General features: G+C 55.0%; 8 protein-coding genes across 8 annotated transcripts; 2 read left to right on the top strand and 6 right to left on the bottom strand.

Moving 5' to 3' along the window:
* Positions 1-299: 299 nt before the first annotated feature.
* On the bottom strand, positions 300-1,275 carry J4E84_007162 (uncharacterized protein; the record flags this gene model as incomplete). Its single annotated transcript, XM_049389748.1, has 3 exons — positions 300-554; positions 607-729; positions 778-1,275. 3 exons carry the CDS (start codon positions 1,273-1,275, stop codon positions 300-302), a joined length of 876 nt encoding a protein of 291 aa, XP_049242492.1.
* Positions 1,276-1,850: 575 nt separating this feature from the next.
* J4E84_007161 (uncharacterized protein) lies at positions 1,851-2,786 on the top strand (the record flags this gene model as incomplete). Its single annotated transcript, XM_049389747.1, has 1 exon — positions 1,851-2,786. The coding sequence occupies one exon, from the start codon at positions 1,851-1,853 to the stop codon at positions 2,784-2,786; it is 936 nt and encodes a 311-aa protein (XP_049242491.1).
* A 782-nt stretch (positions 2,787-3,568) lies between these two features.
* J4E84_007160 (uncharacterized protein) lies at positions 3,569-5,175 on the bottom strand (the record flags this gene model as incomplete). The annotated part of the gene is made up of 2 exons (XM_049389746.1): positions 3,569-4,740; positions 5,169-5,175. The coding sequence occupies 2 exons, from the start codon at positions 5,173-5,175 to the stop codon at positions 3,569-3,571; spliced, it is 1,179 nt and encodes a 392-aa protein (XP_049242490.1).
* A 360-nt stretch (positions 5,176-5,535) lies between these two features.
* J4E84_007159 (uncharacterized protein) lies at positions 5,536-6,280 on the bottom strand (the record flags this gene model as incomplete). Its single annotated transcript, XM_049389745.1, has 4 exons — positions 5,536-5,799; positions 5,851-6,066; positions 6,117-6,194; positions 6,245-6,280. The coding sequence occupies 4 exons, from the start codon at positions 6,278-6,280 to the stop codon at positions 5,536-5,538; spliced, it is 594 nt and encodes a 197-aa protein (XP_049242489.1).
* Positions 6,281-6,725: 445 nt separating this feature from the next.
* J4E84_007158 (uncharacterized protein) lies at positions 6,726-7,255 on the bottom strand (the record flags this gene model as incomplete). Its single annotated transcript, XM_049389744.1, has 3 exons — positions 6,726-6,848; positions 6,899-7,158; positions 7,207-7,255. The coding sequence occupies 3 exons, from the start codon at positions 7,253-7,255 to the stop codon at positions 6,726-6,728; spliced, it is 432 nt and encodes a 143-aa protein (XP_049242488.1).
* Positions 7,256-8,535: 1,280 nt separating this feature from the next.
* Positions 8,536-11,385, top strand: J4E84_007157 (uncharacterized protein; the record flags this gene model as incomplete). Its single annotated transcript, XM_049389743.1, has 3 exons — positions 8,536-8,918; positions 9,124-9,906; positions 9,954-11,385. 3 exons carry the CDS (start codon positions 8,536-8,538, stop codon positions 11,383-11,385), a joined length of 2,598 nt encoding a protein of 865 aa, XP_049242487.1.
* Positions 11,386-13,960: 2,575 nt separating this feature from the next.
* On the bottom strand, positions 13,961-15,072 carry J4E84_007156 (uncharacterized protein; the record flags this gene model as incomplete). The annotated part of the gene is made up of 3 exons (XM_049389742.1): positions 13,961-14,397; positions 14,482-14,848; positions 14,941-15,072. The coding sequence occupies 3 exons, from the start codon at positions 15,070-15,072 to the stop codon at positions 13,961-13,963; spliced, it is 936 nt and encodes a 311-aa protein (XP_049242486.1).
* Positions 15,073-15,721: 649 nt separating this feature from the next.
* ERG13 (3-hydroxy-3-methylglutaryl coenzyme A synthase) lies at positions 15,722-17,325 on the bottom strand (the record flags this gene model as incomplete). The annotated part of the gene is made up of 4 exons (XM_049389741.1): positions 15,722-15,859; positions 15,914-16,992; positions 17,063-17,165; positions 17,266-17,325. The coding sequence occupies 4 exons, from the start codon at positions 17,323-17,325 to the stop codon at positions 15,722-15,724; spliced, it is 1,380 nt and encodes a 459-aa protein (XP_049242485.1).
* Positions 17,326-17,561: the final 236 nt, after the last annotated feature.

The raw sequence follows: 17,561 nt of genomic DNA, 5'->3' as shown, positions 1-17,561 counted from the left end.
TAATGTCAGTTGGTTTTCTTCGCATTACATGTCGCACCTCATGAATAGAATGAACGATCGATGTATGGTCTTGCGCAATGATGTCGATGAAAGGAGGATATGCCTATGCGCGTCGGGGCTTGTGTGCTTGGGGCGTAGTCCTAGCGTCCCACGTCATCTCTCCCGCCTGCCGAGGCATCTCGCCGCTCGCGCACCTCCAGTGCATCATCTACATTGTACAACCACCCATCACATCACACCCCGTATGAACGATATTCAGAATGCATTAGATTATGCCATTATCGCGACGCTATATACGCCTACGCAGAGCTAGTAGCTGAGGCGACAGGCAGGCTAACTGGCATGGGAGTACCGGAAGCCGAAGCTGTTGACGATAAGCCGCCGCCACTGCCACCACCACCACCATTCTTCTTCTGGACGACCGCGGATACGACTTGACCAGCGGTGTTGGTCACGATGTCGACGAGCGCGTTGAGAGGCTCGTAGTTGAAGGTCTTCTGTGTCATTCCCTGGCCAACCTGCTTTGCGCTTCCAGCGACTTCGGTCATGTTGAGCTGCGCGACGGGTTAGTGGTCGATATCTATCACGGTATATGAAGCTGCTTACCTTGAAGTTTCCGACAATCTGCTGAAGGGCGTCTCCGCCGCTTCCTACGACCTCTTGGACGATGTTACCGAGGTTGTCGACCAAGAAGTTGAGAGTCTTTCCGTTTTGCGTAATCGATCCAAGCTATATGCTGTTAGTTACTTTCTGACATCGAACCATTCGGATACTTACAAGGCCATCAACGGCACCGATCACTTCTCCGACCAAGTTGGTGACGTTTCCGATCAAACCGATCAAGAGAGGGTTCAGGTCCAAAGAGTCAAAGACACGCTCAACGATAGAGACCAGGTTGCCCAATCGTACAATTAACTCGAGTTCAACATCTACATCAGCAATGGTGATGTTGACCTTCTCCACGGCGACCTGGACACCAGCATTGATCTGGACGAGACCGGCGACCTTGGCGTTGAGGTTGAGATCTGCCTGAAGCTTCTCGACACCTAGTTCAATCCTTCCAACGTGCAGTTCAGGGACGCGGAGAAGCACATCTGGGGGCGAAGATCCAGTAGGCGCAACCTCTGGTGGTCTGGTAGTAGTTCCGTTTCCTTGCGGTGGGGTGCTGCTTGTAGGTGCCGGGGTCGAAGGAGCTCCAGATTCCGATTGCGCAGAAATGAGTGTAGCGAAAGTAAGGAAAATGCTGATGAGCAGTAGGCGGATAGAGAACGACATGTTGGCGTGAGCGGCGACGACAGCAACAACAACGGCAATAGTAACGAGCGAGACAGCCGTACAAGTATCAGCAAACCACGACCCACGTACCGGTTATAGCGAAGGAATCCCGTTGCAAATCAGCGGGCACGGCAATCATGCACATGGAGTATTGCAAGGATTCCCATAATGGTAATCTCGGGTAAAGCCCCCTATGCAGCCGCGCAGGGGTTCCTACAAGGCTGGATCGCACCATCTGGAGCAGTGCTAAGGCATGAACATGTAGGAATCCTGATTCCGCATACGAACTGCCGGTTTTCTGGATTTTCTATCGAATCGCAGTTGTGGGAATGGATCTCCTTAATTTCCGTTTTTCTTGCTAGCGTAGGTGGATGACGGGTAATGGAAGATGGTGCTATGCACATGATCCTTGCAGGCAACTCACTACTACTCCACCCGATGGTAGTGTTAACCGTTGTGCCCGCCCGTCTTTCTCGTCGATTGACGACATCCATTGAGTTGTTGCTTCCTGTCCTTCGCTCTTCGTTCAGCAGCACGTCGACTTCCGGCCAGTCTCTCTTTCAGTCCCAGTCAAGATGTTGTTGATACTACCTACCATCACACTCCTTTCGTTGCCTTTCCTCGCTGTCTGCCAATCTGCATCCGATGGCTACAGTGGCTACAAGTTGGACGTACGAGACGACGGCGACCCATCTGCCGTGCTCTACGAAACAGAAAACACATCATCGTCCAACATCTCTGCCTTGAGCCCCGTCCCAGACGTTCTCCTCAACGCCTCCGTCCACGTCGGCGAAATCTTCATCGGCGTCGACAACCTCACCGCAAAGATCAACCTCGACGCCCAAGTCCTCCAGTTGCTGCAGTTCAACGCCGGAGTCGACCTATCCATCGACAAAGTCACCCTCCTAATCCAAAACGTCACCGCAAAAGTCTACCTCGAAGCCCGTTTGGGTAACCTCGTCAACATGGTCAGCGACGTGCTCGACAGCATCGATCTGAACCCCGTGATCGCCGAGCTAGGAAACGGTCTTGGCTCCATCATCAACGACACCGCCGGTCTCGTTGGCGACGTCGCCGGTGGCCTTACTGGAGGAGGCAACGACACCTCTGCTCAAGCCAAAGCGAAACGCGACCTCGACTTCCACCAATGGGATCTCCGCAACAACATCCTCTACTCCATCAACAACTTCAAAAGCAACACCAATAAACGTCGTGTCCTGGCTCAAAACGGTGATATCGTAGAGCAAGTCCTCGATAACTCTGGTACCATCTCCTCAACTAATGTTGTGGGTGATTACCTCAAGAGCATGAGGTTCAACGGGTTCAACGAGAGTGTTACCTACAAGGGCGAGGAGGTCTGGGAGGAGGAGTACGTGTACGAGCCTTTTATGGGTCTCTACTCTATTTCTGGTGTGTTTAAGAGCAAGAGTAATGGCGAGGTTGTTGGTACGCAGCTTTTGGCTGAGGCGAGAGGGGGTGGGAGCGCGAGTATTGGGAATGAGAAGGCGTAGGTCGGTGATACCCACTAACGTAGTATTTCAGGGTGTTTCGCGAATGGAATGTAATGTCTGAACTCTTGCGTTGTTGTGCTCTCCTTGCATGCCCGTTTAGCGACTCCCATATCAATCTATCCCCATCACATCTTTGCTTTTCCCATGCACGCACGCCTCTTTCATTTCACTCTGCACACATGAACCAAAACGGATTCAATGTTGGACTAGCACCAGCCACCGCCAAGTATTGGGAAACCCAACGGTTAAATTCCCATGAACGATCGCGTGGTTCGGTTTCACAAAAACCATCCGTGCGGGGCACGCAAGATGTGCGAACCGAGATTTGACATGCACCATGCAGTCGGATATGCCATGAATAGGCCTGTGGGCCTGACGGTCGAGATCTGTGATCTGAGCTCTTGGATCGACGATGATGTCACGGGGGACAGGAGTCATGGACTAATGCGATCTTATTCCGTGAGATATAGCGGGGTGCAAGCATGGAAGATGGAGATGGAGATGCAGTGTTTAGTGCAGTATGAACGGTTTGCTTCGGCCAAAGCGATGGATGACGAGAAAGGTAAGAGATGAGGGACGGATGGGACGGGAGAAGCGCGCAAAGGTTGGAACTTCATAAAGTGCTTCATTGTTGCCTGCGTTCAATCGTCGTTAAAACGCACCTGACGCCATGCCATGCTGTTGCTGTGAGATGAGATGAGAGTTTTCCGTACCGACCCCTAACGCCACATAATGCTCAAGACGATTTGTTTCCAACTCTTCGTGCAGCACCCTGATCCTCCCTACCCCTCGAGCCTACCCATCATATTCTTCCTAACCTTAGTGTTAACCACTCCTCCCACTCCAAAAGCCGGCACAATCCTACAAATCCTCGCCGCAGCACTCTTCGCCCAATCCCTCAGCACGCGCCCCGCCCTGCCATCCACACCACCAACCCTAGCCTCAGGCCTGTTGTACAAATCCAACCCGAGTAAATGCAAGGGCGTGCTCACAAGCTGCACAGCAGCAGGCGTAACAAATTGCGCAACACTCAGCGCACCAACATACTTCTTAACCTCTGTGCCCATGCGCTCGTCTACTTTGGGCGCAAGAAGCGGCGGCAAGTTGAACGAAGCGAAAATAGTAAGGCAGTCGCGGACAGTGAAGAGCGCGAATGTAGGCAGAGGAACAGGTCGTGGCGACGACCCCGGCGCAGCGAAGAGCCGGGTGAACTGATTGTCTTTATACAGACACAGTGCCAAATTTGTTGTGCTTGTAGCGAGGAACTTGCTTGTACCGCTCGTTTGCTCTTGTAAACCTTGCGTGGGCTTAACCGTCGCGGACGCCGTGTCGATGCTGTTCGCGGTAAAGTATGTACCGAAGTATAGACTGAAGATGAGGACGAAGGGTTTGCTGGCGATGAAGCGGTGCGGTTTCGCTAGGAGTTCGATTGCGCTCTTTTTCAGACTCTCGCCGAGACTGTTACGCCCGCTGGCGTTTTCGATGATGCCTCTGTCGATCATGGTTATGATGGGTGCGACGAGTATGCCTGCGGAGCCGGCGGAGAGGGCGTCGACGCCGATGCGTAGACCGAGTTTGGACGTGTTCCATTCGTGGGATGTTTCGTTCGAGGTGCTGGGTTTGCGCATCGTGGGGAGCGGTAGGTTTGGCTTGGGGATCGCGATGGAGGGTGTTGCGACTTTGGGTACGGTGGTTTGGTCTCTGTGCTCGTTGGCTGTGTGCGGTTTCATACCGCTGGCTTGTTCTTCCCCCATTGCAGCTTCCTCCGGTGACTGATAAACTCTCTCTTTGTGTGCTGCATGGAATGCTTGAAGTTTTGACGGTGCGTTTTTCGCGGGCGCTTCACGCTTTACGACTCTTTCGACAGTTTGCCCGTTGTTTGGACCAGGGCGACAGAAGTGTCGTAAGTGTACAACACAGGACAGGCTGTTGTTGAGGGATTTGATACCAGCCACTGACGAAGATATCGGAGTTTACCTGAAAGTTCGCCGGCGAACAAACACCGACGTCGGAGCAAGAGCCGCCGAACGGGTATCACGCGCATTGATTGGTGCACGTCATCGGGCCCTGCATCGTTCGTCGCTCATAGCCATGTTCACGATGGGTAGCATCGGCTGAGACATGTGGGTGTTTGCTGCATGGCATGAGGAATTAAATGCAGGGTCCAGCGTGGGGAGCTGGCCACGACTGACGATCCGGGGTATGGTGGGTTGGGACACAACACTTGCTCTCTCGCTAGGTGCACAGTCTGAGTACGTGATGACGGAAAGTTCTAGAGGAACTGATAACTGAATGGCAGAATTCATTTGTCAAAACTTATCGGACAAGTCATGATAACTTCGTTTTTGCAACCAGGGCATGCCTACTCAACAAGCAACTCACGACTCATGCTGTTTCTGTCTCCCGGGTCGGTAGGCTATCGCGGCTGCGAGACGAGCAACTTAGCCGAAGCCATTTTCCGAAGAATACCGATGTCGTGAGTATCTAGTTGATGGCGTCAACTAGCGACCGGTGATGTGTACTGGGAATGCGGAGATGGGGTGAGGAGTGGAGGCGGTGTGAGATAGCTGTAACAGAGCGACCAGGTGATGCGCATGCGAAGGTCGGTCTGACCCTTGACTAGTGTGGTAGTCATGAACATAGTATTCGCCTCGAAAGCTATCTTAGTCTTCCCAACAATTCGCTTGCATGTGATGCGCCTAAACTCCAATACACCCTAGGAATCCCGCAAGGGACTGTTGCTTGTATCTCAATTCCTCAGAGCACGCAGCCTCTCGGTAAATGCCTCTTCTTCTTGCTCAGTGGGCCCAACCTTCGTCTTTGCCGGTGTTGCTTCTTGGAGATCTTGTTGTAGATCCACGCCTGCCTTGTCTGCCGCCTGCGCCATCAGACGGTCTACGTCCTCTTGTGGTGTGCCGACTGCGGTGGCAGAGGAGGTGATATCCTGGTAAAGTTCGGTGGCGGAGTCTACGTTCTCGAACTGCTTTTCGAAATCGACCATGACGGAGGCAATCTAGGTGTTGTCAGCGCTGTCCTGATCCCAATAGCTGTGGATGTCGCATACCCTCTCAGGACTCATAGACTTCATAGCCACGTCTAGACTGCGGTTGACCTTCATCATGTTGCCTGTAATCTGTCGCATCGTGACGGCGGTTTGTACGCGGCCTGCGACGGCATCGACGCGCGAGGCGAGTTGTAGCAGGTTGAGCTTCTCATTCTGCTTGCGAATGGCGTTTCCGGCGTATATGCGGGCGATGTCGTTGTGGCCCTGCTTCATAGCCTGAGATGGTGTTAATACGCGTTCTTGCGCTAAAGAAACATGTTACCAACCTTTTCCAACTTGGTCTTCTCAGCCTGCTCCTCCTTGCCAGCTTTGAGCGCCTGCCTGTTCAGCGACTTGGCCGTGAACTGAGGGATGTCAGCGTATGGCTAGTCAGTGTCAGCACACAGTAACTGACCTTGAGGTTGAAAAGCGCATTCTCGAGACCCGACATGGTGTATAGCTTGGAGGGTATGGGTTGTGCAGTTGTGCTATGGGTAGTGGTTCGGGAGATAGGCGGTAGTGGGCAGCGCTGTGGTGGGATGCGGCTACTGGCCACGCGGGGTGTGGGCCCAACCCCGACGTCATTGGCCGTGAAACACGGGCGCGCTTCTTGTTCTCGGCGCGCATTCACAAAGAAAAGAAGTGAGGAAATGGACTACAGTGGTTGTCGTTGGTGACACGTTCGATCTCGTGTCGCAGCCTCATGGGCTTTCATCGCCTTTGAATAACGCCTAAATCTATGCTGAAAACATGGTGCAAATGTGCCTGCCCGCACCCAGAATGCCTTTGATGTGTCCCTAATCTAAGCCAAACGCCTGCCTCGCGCCTTTGCAATGCCCACGTAACGCCGTGCAACTCGAGCCATTATTCGTACAAGTCGTCCATGAGAGAAAACATCACTGCGCGGGTGGCGCGTTGAACTTGCTCGTTGCGTTCTTGAAAAGCTCTTCTTGCGCAGCGATGAGCTGCTCCTCGGTCATGCCGCTCTGCTCGATCTTGGTCTGCTTCTTTTCGCGATTCTGCCCCGCGTTAGCTGGTGATCGCGTCACATGCGCCGTCGCAAACGTACCTGCTGCTGCTTCTTGTAGTCTTGCGCGACCTCGAGAATGGCTGGGACGTAGTCGCCAAAATCTAGCTCTTCCAGGGCAGCCTTGACATGTTCGCAGGCTATTGTCTTCTTCGCGTCCTTTTCGGCGATCTCGTTGGCTTCAGAGGAGATGAGGGTAATGAACTCAACGCAGCACTCGATCAGAAGGTCGCGCGAATCCTTTGCAAAGGTCATGCCAGGCTCGCTGGCCAGGATGTCTTGGACAATCTTTTGGACGGTCGCTGGCGCGTATTAGCATTTACGGGGGATGCGATTCTAGAAATGCCGACCTTTGGGCAGCGACAAGTCGTCGTTGCCGCCGAATTCGCGGTCAGACATGGTGGGTGGATGCGCGGCAGCGTGTGGTGTTGGCTTCGAGCTTCGGTACTGCGCGCGGTTGCAGCCCTGCTAAGTAAGAAATGCAGAGAGGCCGGGGCACGGGCCGGCTGTTTGGCCGAAGACCCTTTGCCTAGGTATCTGGCATCATCGAGCGTTCACTGTGTAACCACGGCAGTCACCCAAAATACAGCCATGATGCACGAGGCTTACTGGGTAACGCGAGTTTGCGAGGAGTGATGTGTGTCTCTACCAAATCGCGCCCCGACGTTCCCCATTTTTATCTTATCCGCGTCATATCTTCCAAAAGGAGCAGACGTACAGCTTACTAACAGATCTAGGTGCCACCAGCAACAAAGGATATAGGGTTCTTCCTATTGACATGCTGGGCTGTGTTTGCTCGAGTCAGCCGCAGCCTTCACATGCGTGCAGTCACGGTACCGGTGTTGCTCGATAGCGACAGTGTATCCAGGGCGGCGGGCGCTATCGCAGTGCTATCGGGCCATATGTCGCTAACGTCGCAGTGGCATCACGGGTGGATCGTTGAGGCTTTTCTTCAAACGACAGGCTTGGAGCTTGATGCAGGCGCTGGCTTGAGCATTGATGTGAGGGTATTCGTGCTCCACCGGCGACGGGCGTGTGGAGGCGGTGATTGGCAGTGGTTGGGTCGCGTTCCGAGATCTTAGCCAGGGACTGTATCTCTTCCCGGCCGGTTTGGGCGATGCCGGCCCAGTGGCATGTCGGCAGAAGCAGAGGCAGTGGACCACTACGTCAGCGCGTTGCACCTGCTTGGCGCACACAAATGCATGGCCGCGCGAAGTGTGGTTTTGGTTGACCTGGTCATGCTGCTCGCCGAGACAGATGACAGTGGCGGTGAAAACCGGAGGAGCCTAGGGGGACTGGAGGCGGCGCTGCTAGGTCGAGGGATGGTGCAATGCAATCGCGTTGAGAGGGATTGATACATAGCAAGGCCCGCAGTGAATTCCAGCGACAGTCAAGTCAGTGAGCTACACGGCGCCTGCCTATCTCGCCTGCCGGTGACGCTGCTATCATCCTCGAGTCGACGCCTACTGCTGCAGCGCCCCAGTGCTCCCACGGTCCCAGAGTACACGTCTACCCAGTACCGCTGTACACCGCCCGCAGCCCGCGCGCCTCAAGCCTGGAAGGACTCGGACTGCCTGCCCCGTTAAAGTCCTAGAGCAGAGTTTTCGCACAGTCGTTGCAGTGCGCTTGTTTAGGGCTAAGGCCGCTCGGAGCAGCCAGCCAGGACCCAAGTGATTATTATGACTTCACGCCCAACTGCGGACCCGGCAGACAGCTCGCTCTCGACCTCCCCCCAAAGCGACACGTACTCCAGCAGCCCGTCGCGCGCCAGCCTCAAGGAGACCGTCAAGATTGCGTCCACCCAAGGCCCCGCTGTCGATGCCAGCCAGCAACGTCCCGGACTAGTCTCTCGCGCCTCGGAGAGTTCAACCAGGACCATTCGACCCCGCCATCATCTACGCAACAAGAGCAGCAGTGTTGTTCCCACCGTCTCCACGCTCAACGTCGGCACCGCGCCCTCGACCCGCCAGTCCAAGTCGCACCCAAAATCAAACACCATGGCCCAGCACAACACGGGCACCTCGTCTGGCGCCGCCGACCTGCTCAGACAGGCCATGACACGGTAAGCGCATACTGACTGTCATGTTGATGCAACGCATTGCCACGCACCACACCACATCATCGCTTAGCTTGCAGCTGTGCAGAGTCCTGACGACGTGCACCCTCGCTCTTTCCCTACATTTTCTCTCACCACTCTCACACTCTCACACTCCCACACTCACCGCCACTTTCCTGATGCCCTCGTCATCACTGCTAACGCCGCACAGTGCCACCAACGACAGCAACGAAGACGGACACGACCAGATCGGCTCCACCAGCTCCACGCCACCGGGTGCCACGACACCCAAGCCCGACCCGACGGACAAGCGACTGCCGGGTATTCTGCACAGTTACTTTGGCCAGGTTCGTGATTCTCTTATGCCCTCGCGGAAGTCCTCCTCCACGGTCAACCCCTCCCCCGCACCCGTCACTTCTCAGGTCTCGGACCCCCGAGAGAAGGAGCAAGAGTCAACCACCCACCCCAGCATGCTGCCCAGCCCCGCCCCCAGTGCCTCTTCCCGAACTCCCTCAACCTCGCAGTTGGCTGGTGAAGCGGAGAAGCTAACGCAAGGCGATTTTGCGCCGTTGCAACAGGCTACACCTCCCCAGACACCGCGCACCCGCTCCCAAGAAGCAAAGCCCGTGCCCTCGAATCTATCCCGCACCTCAAATGCGTCCGACGAGTCCAAGGAGAGCAAGACGGCTCCCGTAGTGGCGCCCAAGGGCAAGCTCTCAGTCACAATCTCCGAGGGACGGGGTCTGCGGCCCAGCACAGACCCCTACGTTGTCTGCCAATTCCAATGGGCTGAGTACATCTCAGACGGGCCCAGGCACGATGAGTCGAAGCGACCGCCCATGCAGATGAAGCGAACCGAGAGCCAGATGGGCACTCCAATGGCCATTCCTATGAAGAGCCGACAGAGCAGCAACAGCGGCCACAGCTCAGATCCCAGGGAGAACGGCTCCCTGGAGGAAGTGACGAGCCCCAAGTGGGAGCACGAAGCCATGTTGTGAGTAGCTCCTTCTCTTCCCCGTGTGGTGATGCTGACAATCGTAGTGACGTTGTGGGCGACCATGCCGAAATCGACGTCTCCGTCTACGACCGCGCCAACGGTGAAGCTTTCCTCGGCCACGTCCGCTTCTGCCCAAACCTCGTTGAATACAGCGAGCCATACGACGGCTGGTTCCCACTAGAGCCCCGAGAGGGCGAGGGAGGTGTTGTTACCGGAGAGATTCACCTGAAGCTCAACTTCCAAAAGGTCGAGAAGAAGCACTACGGTCCCGAAGACTTTGAGATTCTCAAGCTCATCGGAAAGGGCACATTCGGCCAGGTCTTCCAAGTACGTAAGCGGGACACTCGCCGCATCTACGCCATGAAGGTGCTTTCGAAGAAGGTCATCGTGCAGAAGAAGGAGGTGGCACACACACTGGGAGAACGCAACATCCTCGTCCGGACAGCCATGGCTGATTCGGCATTCATCGTTGGACTGAAGTTCTCCTTCCAGACACCCTCAGATCTATACTTCGTCACTGACTACATGTCGGGAGGCGAACTCTTCTGGCATCTCCAGAGGGAAGGCCGCTTCCAGGAGGGTCGTGCCAAGTTCTACATTGCAGAGCTTATCCTTGCCCTGCAACATCTGCACGAGCACAACATCGTGTACCGCGATCTCAAGCCCGAGAACATCCTCTTGGACGCCAATGGCCACATCGCCCTTTGTGACTTCGGTCTGTCCAAGGCTAACCTCACCGAGAACGCCACCACCAACACATTCTGCGGAACCACAGAGTACCTCGCACCCGAGGTCCTTCTGGACGAACACGGTTACACCAAGATGGTCGATTTCTGGTCGCTCGGAGTGCTAGTCTTCGAGATGTGCTGTGGATGGAGTCCTTTCTACGCAGAAGACACCCAGCAAATGTACAAGAACATCGCGTTCGGAAAGGTCAGGTTCCCCCGGGACGCCCTCAGCACTGAAGGTAGGAATTTCGTCAAGGGACTTCTCAACAGGAACCCCAAGCACAGGCTTGGTGCCACACGCGATGCCGAGGAGCTCAAGGCTCATCCCTTCTTTGCCGACATCGACTGGGAGGCTCTGGGCAAGAAGAACGTGGTACCACCATTCAAGCCCAAGCTCAAGGGAGAGCTCGACGTTTCCAACTTCGACCCCGAGTTTACTAATGCTCTCAACGGTGCTGGCTCTTTGAACGCCCGCGCGGCTGCCCTGGCCTCCGGAGTCAACCCCGCATCCACGCCACTGTCACCGACTATGCAAGCAAACTTTGCTGGCTTCACCTTTACCGACCAGAGTACAATGGAGCAGCAATTCGGAAACGACAGACAACGGACCGACGCCCTGGAGCGAATGGACGAGGATGAGACGGACGAAGTCAACTGGGACCGACCTGCTGGACGCGGAGATAGGATGTCCGGTATCGTTCCCAGCAACGAGCACGATGTCTTCAACCAAGGCCAATTCGATGTATGATGAGCACATGCTCATACACGCAGCCTGCTCTTCTATACCTAGGTTCCTCCAGGACCTGACAAAAAGTTTCTGCTTTGTTCTATCTTACCGGTACATGGCGGTACTATTCGTATAGTCTTTTCTTGGATACCCGGAGCCTACCACACAGGACTTGGACTGCGTTCAAGTCCTTCACTAATTTGCCCCATCGGTTGCTGCTGTCACGACCTCACGCATGGTCATTACGACACAGCCTATGCCGACAAGGACCTGACGCAGCGTCCGACTGATTACGATTACAAGATTTCCCAGAATGAGTTCAAGTTGCTGCGGTCTCCCACGCTACAGTAAACACGATGTTTTCTTTGCTGGGCTATGGGTTTGCATTGCGCTGGTGCATTGCTTTCGCTTTTTCATCCAATGTGGGAGTTCTTAATGGCACTATGTCGAGTTCAGGCTGTTTCTTCTCGTTCTTTGTGCATTATGCGCGCGTATCTGCACGGGTTTTCCTCTTTTCTTCTTTCTGCGAGTTCGGCATATATCTAACGACATGGATTCATACGCATCGTTATATCGAGGGGATATGGATAGTGGTATGATGGATATGGGCGAGCCTTTTTGTACATAAAGATATGAGACATTAAGTTTACTTGTTCACGTCGTTGTTCTGGTCTGGCACTCGTGCTGTTGATGCCACGAACGCGTCTTTGCGCGTTTTTTTGTTCGCTCTATGCTAACCACCTCTTACCCGCTGTCGCTTCCTCTCCAGGCTCATCCCACACCTCCATCATATCCAACCACTCCAACGCAAACGCCCCCACAATCCTCGCCCAATCCCTCACCGTCGCCCCATCCAAATGCTCTCCATCATCCTCCATCGTGTGCCAAACACTCGGAAACGGACTCGGAATCACATGCAATATCTCCACGCCCTTTGCCATAAACGGCAGATGATCGTCTGATATCCCTCCATGCCCCATTGTCCCATTTACATCTGGTAAGAAGGGTGTGGAAGGAGATGATTCCAGCAGGTTCAAACTGCGCAGTCGGGACTCGATGGTGGAGAGGTGTACGTAGGCCCAGTGTGTGGTGGGAAAGTACGATGGGACGCGTGGATCTGCGGAACCGAGCAGGTCAAGGAGAAGGAAGAGGCTGATTTGCGAGAGGGGAGTGCGGTTCTGGTAGAATTTTGAGGAGGGTGAGGGGGGGTTGAAGGTCGTGGACCAGTGGGTTGCTAGGGCTCTGTTTGGTTATGTTAGTATAACCATTCCATGGAGTTTCCTCTTTCCTCTTTCCCCGATATGAATTGAGACGGGAGAAACGTACCTCGCGCCATACAAACTATCACTATCACTCCACGTCTCAAACGCCTCCTCGCCGTCCAGAAACACTATCTGGATACCCATGTCCATATCCACGTCCCCGCCCTCGCCCAACGCGCTCATCTCCTCGTACATCCGCGTTATATGAGGGTCTAGCACGCTGGCTACATACATCAACATAGCGCACGGCGCCGCACTATCCGTCGCCCCGATAAACCCATCTGGATGCAATTTACTGTCATAATGCGCAACAAGCGTGAGCAAGTTCGATTGTCCCGGTGCGACCCAAGGTGGTTCTCTCCGCGCGATCAAATTCGCGAAGGGGAGAGGTGTGCTGGATGTGGGGGTCACGGAGGTGCTGTTTTGCCAGGTTAGGTTCCAGGCTGGCAATTCTTTGGTAAAGTAGGCGTAGAGATGGTGTTGCGCGAGGGTTTGGCCTGGTGTGCCGGGGACGCGCGGGATGAGCAATGGGGAGAGGAGCGTGCTGTCTAATGCGTCGAGGGTGTTGTTGGGGGAGGGGAGGGCGCGGAGGAAGGCGTCCGAGAGCGGTTTGTAGGCACGTGTTGGGGTGAGGGTGAGGAGGAGGGGGAGGAGCGTGGCGGGTAGCGTGAGGAGCATCGTGGATGGTGGGTGGTGGGAGTTGATGGAGGAGCGCGTGCGGTTCGTCGTGTTGTGTACCAGAGGGCGTGTCTGGACGTCGAATGCGGCGTAGAATCGCGTCGTCTCGCTCGCACGCGCAGAAATGGCAGCTGTCTTCGAGGTCCCAAGAAAGATTGAGTAACCGTACGAGATCGAACCGCAAAGGATATAGAGACGAACAGCTAAGATCCCTCCTTCCAAAAGTGCCAGCCTCTTTCTCGTTCTCCTCAATCCCCTTCCCGTTTCATCTCACTCCCGCAGTCTCGAGTGAAACGTTTGCGCAAGGTGGCCCTACTCCATCAGGCAAACACCGAAGAGCCATGAAGCGCGGAGCTGAGCCATCGTGTTGCGTTGCGTGCGTCAGTTCGGGTCCCTGACGGGGCCATGGACGCGGGATCCCTGTCGCGCACGTGAGCTGCACGTTCATCTTATCTGATTGATTGTGTGTCTGAATGGGGAAGTGCTGTGATGACGGAGGATCTAGCCGTTCTGGGCGGGGATGGGTATGCATGTCAGATGTCTAATTGAAGAGCTCGACACGGTATGCGCTTAGGTTTGGACTTGGTGCAGTTGATATATACTTATATTCTTGTGATCTTTACACGTCCAACATCTCCGGTCAAGTAAATACTACCCTACAACTTCGCCTTCCCCCCCTCACACTTCACCAACGCCCGCCCATTCGTAAGCACCGTCTTCCCGCCCTCAACCTTAACCACAAACCTCACCTCCTCAAACCCATCCTGATCCCTATCCCCCGTCCTCCACATCTCCGTAATCAGTTTATCACCCGGCTTAACCGGCGCCGCGAACCTCGCCTGGAACTCCTTGAGGTTCTCAGGCTTGGATGCACCGAACGCCTTCAGGATAGCGTGGGCAGACATGTTCCACGAGAAGAGGCCGTGGATGATGGGGCCGCCGAAACCCATTTTCTTGCCCGGCTCCGGGTCCGCGTGGAGAGGGTTGTAGTCGCCGTTTAGGCGGTAGAGGTGGGCGGTTTCCATGGTGGTTTGGTGGATGTGTGTGCAATCGGGAGCGCGGGACGGCGGGGGGTAGTTTGGTTGCTTGGGGCCTGTTGTGCGTTAGTCTTATGTTACACTGTCATGCCTACTCCATCGCGAGCACGGCAAGGGTCAAGGAGAAGGGAAAGACATACCCTTCGGACCACCCCAACCACCCTGACCAACATAGAAGCCACTGCCAACAGCTCTACTATACGTCTCCCCCGTCTTCGCATCAACAAGCCTGTTCTCCGTCTCGACAACGGTTGCCTTGCCCTTATCGTATACACCCAGCACCTTGCTTCTGATCTCGAACTTGCGGCCTTCGCTGCTCACGGGCAGTGGCTTGAAGAATTGTATCTTGCGCTCGCCGTCGAGGACGTGCTTGGTGTCGAACTTGGGGACGCCTTCGATGGGCTCGGCATTGCTGCGCGCGTAGAAGTCGATGACTTCTTGGTCCGTGTGCTTGAAGGGGAGGATGATGGGGTAGGTTGGGAAGGCCGCGAAGGATGGGTGCAGTTCCTGAGGGTGGTGTTAGAGATGTTGGATAGCTCGGGGGATTGCGCTTGGGATGTATGGTTCAGGCGTGTGAGAGCTGTGATGGAGTTGCTTACGTAGAGGAAGTGCAGCTCATCCGGGTAGGTTGCGCCAATGCTGTTCGCGAAGAGCAGGAGATCGCGCTTGAGCCAGGACACCTCATACGAGGGAAACTCGAAGCCGACGCCGGGACCTAGTTCTTTGCCCATGATGAAGTTGGTAATGATTACACAATGTGTTGGGTATTGGAAGTTTGTACTAGCGATGCGCAATTGCAATGCTCAGATCAAGGGAAAAGAAGCTCAGATGTTGTCGTAAGCTTCAAGGTTCGCAGCGGGGCGGTAATCGCGACGCGGAGCTGAAGTTTGAGCCGAGGTACGATTCGTTCATCCATGGTCAAGACGAGAAACCCCCTAAATGGATTAGTATACATCAACCCTGTTCAAAGTAGATGAAAATGAGTCTTGAAATTCGGCGCCGATGTCGGTATGGATAAGACTTTTACCTTGTTGTGGGACCATGGTAATGTTGTAAACATCGCATTAGTCTATCTACAGTGTCGATGCCTCATTCAGAAGCCAATATTAAGATGGCACGACTCTTGTCATGCCACCATGCAGATCTAGACAATATACATGTGATCCTTCCCATCCCTATCATCCGTCGTAAATGTTCGTGTACCACGACTCCCACAACCCTGCGGTCGGCAAAGTGGGGCCACTGTCCCATACGCCAAGTGTGAAAGAATGCAACCTTTTGAGTCTAAGCTGAATCATGGAGATGACTCCCGCAAATGCTCAGAATGCAAGCGAAGGAAGAAATGAAGTTGTGGTGGGTATAATGCGGCAGACAAGGCGTCTACTGCTTGACTTCGTAGGAGCGGCGGAACATGCCGTCGACGCCGGTGAGGTAGTAGGTGCCGGGAACGATGGTGTCAACGCTTCCCTTAGGGGTGAAGTCCTTCTGGAGGTGAGCCTGCTCACGGAGGTTGCACATCTGGCAGAAATGTTAGTGAGATGTTCTGTAGCAATCTAGAATTCGAAGACTTACCTCGTCGTAAACCTCAGGGGCGACTACACGCCTCTTCTCGAGACGGTTTTGGATGTCAAGCTGCTTAGCAATGTTCTCGGTGCTACCCTTGACGGTGAAGGAGAACAGAGACGAGGCCAGACCACTTCCGTAGCTGAACATGCCAATGCGCTTGCCCTCAAGGTCCTGGCTGCTGATGTTGGCGAGCAAGCTGCACAAGCTACCGTAGACACTGCCGCAGTACATGTTACCGCACTGGGTCGGGACCTGGATGCTGGGCTGGACGCGAGCCGCATAGCGCTTCTTAGCGAGACCCATAAAGGTCTTCTCGACGGTCTTGTCGCTGACAGAGGTGGCGTAGTCCATGTCGCGAAGCTCAGCGGGAACCTCGGCGAAGATGGGGTTGGAGGGGTTGGCGAGGTAGTCGTTGTAAAGCAGACGCGCGTACGACTTGGCGACGAGCTTGCAGGTTGGTGCGTGGAAGGCCATGTAGTCGAAGCGGTCGAGAGCAGTCTCGAGCTCGCTGCTGCCATTCACACCGTTTCCATTTTGTTGCGACTTGAGGGTCTTCTCGCGCTCGTTGTAGGCCTTGTAGCAGGCGTCGACAGCCTCGGTGTAGCAGCGGACGGAGAAGTGGCCGTCGACGACGGGGTACTCGCTGGTGAAGTCGGGCTTGTAGAAGTCGTAGGCGTGCCTGATGTAGGAACCGCGCTGGCCAGCGTCCATGACAATGGGCGCGTTGGGGCCAATGAGCATGGCGACACATCCAGCGCCACCAGTCGGGCGAGCGTTGCCCTTCTTGTACAGCGCAATGTCTCCGGCGACTACGACGGCGTCACGGCCGTCCCAGGCCGACGACTCCATCCAGTTGACGGAGTTGAAGAGGGCGTTGGTTCCTCCGTAGCAGGCGTTGACAGTGTCAACACCCTCGATGTTGTAGTTGCCAGACTCCTCGAAGAGCTGCATGAGCACAGACTTGACCGACTTGGACTTGTCAAGCAGAGTCTCGGTGCCGACTTCGAGGCGGCCAATGCTCTTGGGGTCGACATTGTACTTCTTGAAGAGCGAGGTGACGGTGGTCAGGGCGAGCGAGTAGATGTCTGGGTGGAGCACCTGTCAGTTCCTCTTCGGGGTACACGGGGTCGCGCGAGCAGAAAATCTTGGACTCACCCTCACGGTCGTCGCAGAAGGACATCTTGGTCTGGCCGAGGCCAATGGTGTATTTGCCCTGAGAGACGCCATCGAACTTCTCGAGCTCGGCCTGGTCAACGCACTGTGGGCAAGTTGTTAGTGCGTGTTGGTGTAGAGGGCGTAGTTGCAGCGGGCGCATGTCCATTGGGACGGCGACACCGCCCACGACAGCAACAACGTACCTGGCTGGGGAAGTAAAGCTCAATGGCCTTGATACCGATGTTGGAGGGACGAGCAGCCATGTTTGCAGGAGTGTATCGTGTTGTGTGAGGAGCAGAAAGGGAGTGCGTTGGCGAGGGAGGGGAGTTCACCGCCTTAAGTACTTGACGAGTAAATCCTACGCGACAATGGCAAGGTGCAGTTTAGTAGCGGCAATCAGTTTCGTGGCAATGCTAGCACGCCGTGGGTACAGGGCTCCAAAGGGGACAAGTAACGGGTTTTGTGCAGACCTAGCACTCAACAATCCTAACAGCGGCCC

Source organism: Alternaria hordeiaustralica (genome assembly GCF_023758085.1).
Source record: "Alternaria hordeiaustralica strain BMP 2776 chromosome Unknown scaffold_15, whole genome shotgun sequence".
In the NCBI taxonomy this organism is placed as follows: Eukaryota; Fungi; Ascomycota; class Dothideomycetes; order Pleosporales; family Pleosporaceae; genus Alternaria; species Alternaria hordeiaustralica.
The sequence above is the reverse complement of the archived record's forward strand: the minus strand, read 5'-3'. Positions and strand labels throughout refer to the sequence as shown.